General features: G+C 37.8%; 1 protein-coding gene across 1 annotated transcript in view; it reads right to left on the reverse strand.

Annotated features, from left to right (window-relative positions):
* Positions 1-2790, reverse strand: part of LOC115919499 — a 4827-nt gene extending 2037 nt beyond the window's left edge. Inside the window, exons 1-2 of the mRNA XM_030973507.1 lie at positions 2608-2790; positions 1-1737 (exon numbers count right to left, since the gene is read on the reverse strand). The exon at positions 1-1737 is cut by the window's left edge and continues 2037 nt beyond it. Coding sequence (XP_030829367.1) covers positions 1-1737; positions 2608-2671 — 1801 coding nt within the window. The 5' untranslated portion in view covers positions 2672-2790. The remainder of the gene's footprint in view (positions 1738-2607) is intronic.
* Positions 2791-4476: the final 1686 nt, after the last annotated feature.

The raw sequence follows: 4476 nt of genomic DNA on the forward strand, positions 1-4476 counted from the left end.
GGTCTGCCATCGAATCATTACGACAGTACTGTGAGTCCATGATTGTTGATGGGTTGAAACTCGGCATGGGTGAAGATTCATTCGATTCGCTCATCGGCATCATGTTCATCGTTTCATTCATCATCTGAGACATGGAAGAATTATCCATCATTGACATCATGCCATTATCCATGCCCTTCATCATTATGTTGTCAGCAAGGTATGGAAGGAGGTACATCAAAATGTCGTTACCCACATATCCGTCGAAAAGAGATTCAAACAGACAGGATAAAAGCAACGCCGCCTTTCCTTCTTTATACATGTCCCTTGTGTTCCTCATGAGGTACAGTATTTCAAACGATTTGTCACCTTCATGGAGTAGCCCTCTGACAAATTTGGCGGTATCGTTAGCCAGCAAAGCCGTAAGACTTTCATGAAGGCACTTCACTAGCTTTTTGGTCATCAAGCCATTCATGCTAGACAACAAGCTCCTTTCCAACGATGGACATACCATTTCGGGGCTATTTTCTCCACTGGACATCGATTCTGGCATCGATCCATTGAGATTCATTTCCAGCTCCATCACGAAGCCATCAACATCATAACGAGTGCCCTCTTTCATAAACAACATGGACATGACCTTCAATAGGAGTCCTCTCATGTACATGAGCTCGGTGTCGGTTATGTTTCGATCCGCTATATTCTTCAGCGGCAACTTCTGGTCGGGAAAAGATGACACACTATCGCCGAATGTGTAAAAATAGTGGCCAGAGGTTCTCATGGACATGTTCTGGTTGAGCAACGATTCTAGAGATAAGGTGGAACCCATCATAGCAGAATCATTCATTGCCATCATAGCAGAATCGTTCATTGCCATCATGGAATCCATCGACATATTCATCATCGATCTGTCGGATTCCTTCAACAGGTAGACCAGAGAGCTCAGGTATTTATCTGGATTGAGATTTTCTTGAAACATAGAGTGCAACAGGCATGTCAGAAACAATGGCTTCACTGATTTCAGCTTGTGTACGCTTGCTTGCAGTGCTTGTATCTTGGGTTTCTTCACGGGTTTCTTCTTGCTTTTCTTGGACTTTTTCCCATTTTTCGAGCCTTGCTTCTTCCCCTTCTTTGAATTTCCCTTCTTTGACTTCTTTCCTTTACGCGACTTCTTCTTACCGTTGGATTTCTTTTTAGCAGCTGCCTTCTTCTTTGAATTACCCTTTTGGGACTTCTTTTTACCGTTCTTCTTCTTCTTCTTCTTCTTCTTCTTCTTCTTCTTCTTTTTACCTTTCCTCTTCTTCTTATTCCTATTCCTTTTCGCTCGTCTCTTCAGTCTTTGGTGTAATCCATCACCAGTTTTGATCTCTACATCGTCATCTGTCAGCTCAAGTTCAGAAAGCGGAACTAGGGCAACATCTGCATTCCGTACCCGACGATCATGCCCTTCGTATTCTTCCATGTCATTCTCCACTTCTCTCTTTTGCCTTTCATCGAGGTCATAACCATCGCCCATCAGCAACTGGTTCACATCGCCTTTCTTCAAGTAATCGACAGCTCGGCGTTGTACACTCGGTGCGCCCTCGGCCTTTCGGAGGTTCGGAGGCGCTGCTTCTTCGTTGAGGTCATCATCTCTCAGTTCTCGACGGTCCCTGAGTTGTGAGAGAAAGCTGAAGAGTCCTCTAGGGATAGAATTTTCATTCTCTGAAAGCGTCTTCCCAGAATGGACGCTGGCTGGAGGTGCAGCAACCGCCGTCCCTGTTCGAGAAAAAAAAAAATTACCATATAATTGGGTTTTGATTTTGAAGAAAGAAAAAAAAGTTTTATTTCTGTACATGTTATGTAACATACAATTTTCTAAAACGGTGTTTGAATTGTTAACTTATACTATCCATTCGCATAATTTCCTGTACAATTTAAATTACATCACTTTTGTATTTTATGACGGGCATACCAATGTGATGCTGTAAGGTCATCGATGTTTTGAATATGTGTTATCGATGTCTACTTTTTATTCTCATAAGTGTCCGAGTATGATTTTAAATATTCAATATTCCATGTATGTTTTTTATGACAATAAATGCTTTCATCCCAGAAGTTTAAAACTTCCAACCCACCATGCAGCAGATTATGATAAATTTAGCTTTACAAATTCGACCTTTTCTCAGAAAGTCAGCTTTACATGCCATATTCGTAAAACGGTAAATAACACGACTGAAATGCCTAAAGCTTCAAAATAAGAAATATGCATTCTGATCGCAACGAATTCACATAACTAATACACTTTTTGTGAATTGCAATCATTGTATTAATAACAGAGCTATCCTGTTATTGCACTCCTCTCATTATCTAATCACTTGATTTTGAAAGTTTAACTCATATTTCTTTTAAACACCTATTTTTACATGGTATAAGACAAAGAAATTTGGTTGACGGCAACTTGGGATACCATGGCAGTAGAAAGTCAAGATAGGCTATCCTGAAAAAATAAACTATGTGAAAATAATGCACACGTTACGGTAAATTCTTTAACGTTTTTACGTAATATTTCTTCAACAGGAGAGATGAATAGTGTAATCTTTAAATACATGAACATTTCTTATGTGTAAGTTCTGATGAATAACTTACCAACGAGGAGATAGTGAAGGCAAGTAATCACCAACAGGTGTTGCAAAATATTAGGATCTCTCATTCTGACATCAGCAGCATGTCAGATAAAATACACACCAATTCGAGTAGACAATTTGTCGCGTGCTCACCTATAGAGCATCGCAATCAAGAATGAAAGTAAACTTGTGATTTGGGTGAATCCAAACGAGAAATCACAAGTTCTTGAACACCCAGTTAGGTCATAGTAGCCTCTACCCAATGACAGACTGATTTTTTATTTCATTATTATGCAGACAAGCATTGCTTAATTAATATAATTAGAAATCGTGTTAACAACCTTGAAACCTTGACCTTTAAAAAAAAAATAATCTTCCACATTGTCTAGTCTATAGTCTGATATTGACAGCTGTTCGGATATTCTGAAAATCAAATCGGTTAAAGGGCACTAACGTGTACAACAATTCGACAGCTTTTTACAGTAGCTGATTTTCTGCGACACTTTGTGGTATTTATCCGTGGGAAAATTGTAGTTTTCCAACGTCACTATTGATTAGTTCAAACAAAGACCTAAAGAAAAGGAAAATGGGAGTGACAGAGGCAGAGAGAGGGGGAAGGATGAGATAGAAAGAGAGAAAGAGAGAGAGAGAGAGAGAGGAGGGAGAGAGAGGGGCGAGAGAGAGAGAGAGAGGGGGGGGGGTGTTGCTTCAATGCTTTTCAAGTTATTGCAGTAACAGGGTATTTTCTGGTATTTTTAAATAACATTAATGATATATAGTATTTAAGAGCGCAAAAGACAAAAAGTACTATAGCACTTACAAATTACAGAATTTGAAGAGAAACATGAAATACATAGACTCATAAAAATAGGTAAATCACACTTTTGGTTCTGAGGAAAGAATTATGATTGAAGGGATCTTTTAAAAGAGACAAGACAGGTTAATTCTCTGATGTAAAGTCCACGTTTTTGATGCAGTTATTGTAAACGTTTTTCATTAGATGAGAGTCTGGATTTGGGAATAATTAGTTTATATTTGTCAGTTGTTGAACGAAGGTTACGAGTTGGTGTATATTTCTGGATGCTCATACATAATCCCCCCGAGCTTGATTAAAATCCGTTAATTGGTTTTCAAGTTATAGCGGTATCGAAAAGAGGGACAGGCGGACGGACGGGCGGACAACCCGAAAACACAATGCCTCCGGAAAACCTGTTATCATCACCTATGATGGTGCAGGCATAAAAATAGTTATAAGATGAAAAGCTGAAGCTTTACATTCTATTGTACAACTAAATTGAAAACATAAAATATACATAACATCTTCATAGAAATTTGGTTCTATAAAAATCGACTGATCAATGGCCATGTATTGATGGCGACTTGATATTTTTAAATATAGACTCTATATCTCTGAGATGGATTGGATGGATATAGGCAGAACAAGTTCAGACGCCACATCTCAATTCAATTCAATAAGGGATTATTCATATGACGTTCTGGCAGCCGAAGCTGAATTGCAGCATCATTAAACATAATACAAAGTACATAAAGCTTACTTTTTTTAAATAATAATCGTTTAAGATACGAACAAATAAGGGAATATAGCTATCTGTTACCCAATGAATTAGAAATTAATAAATAATTTATTGAGAAATAATCTAAAATGCTCTAAACCTTATGTGGAAAGGGAGTACAAAATTACGATGATTGCGATTATGTGTCTGTATATTGCATTTTTTAAAGGTCATTTTATTCGAAAAAAAGTAGAATACAAACTAGATAAGTGTAGTCTAAATAAATCCAACATGGTTTGAGAAAAGGAGAACAAATTATTTTACAAAGTAGTGACATAAACATTGCTTGAAAAAGCAGATGAAAAGTTGGCACGATT

The sequence above is a fragment of the Strongylocentrotus purpuratus genome, unplaced genomic scaffold, assembly GCF_000002235.5.
Source record: "Strongylocentrotus purpuratus isolate Spur 01 unplaced genomic scaffold, Spur_5.0 spur5_scaffold_6, whole genome shotgun sequence".
In the NCBI taxonomy this organism is placed as follows: Eukaryota; Metazoa; Echinodermata; class Echinoidea; order Camarodonta; family Strongylocentrotidae; genus Strongylocentrotus; species Strongylocentrotus purpuratus.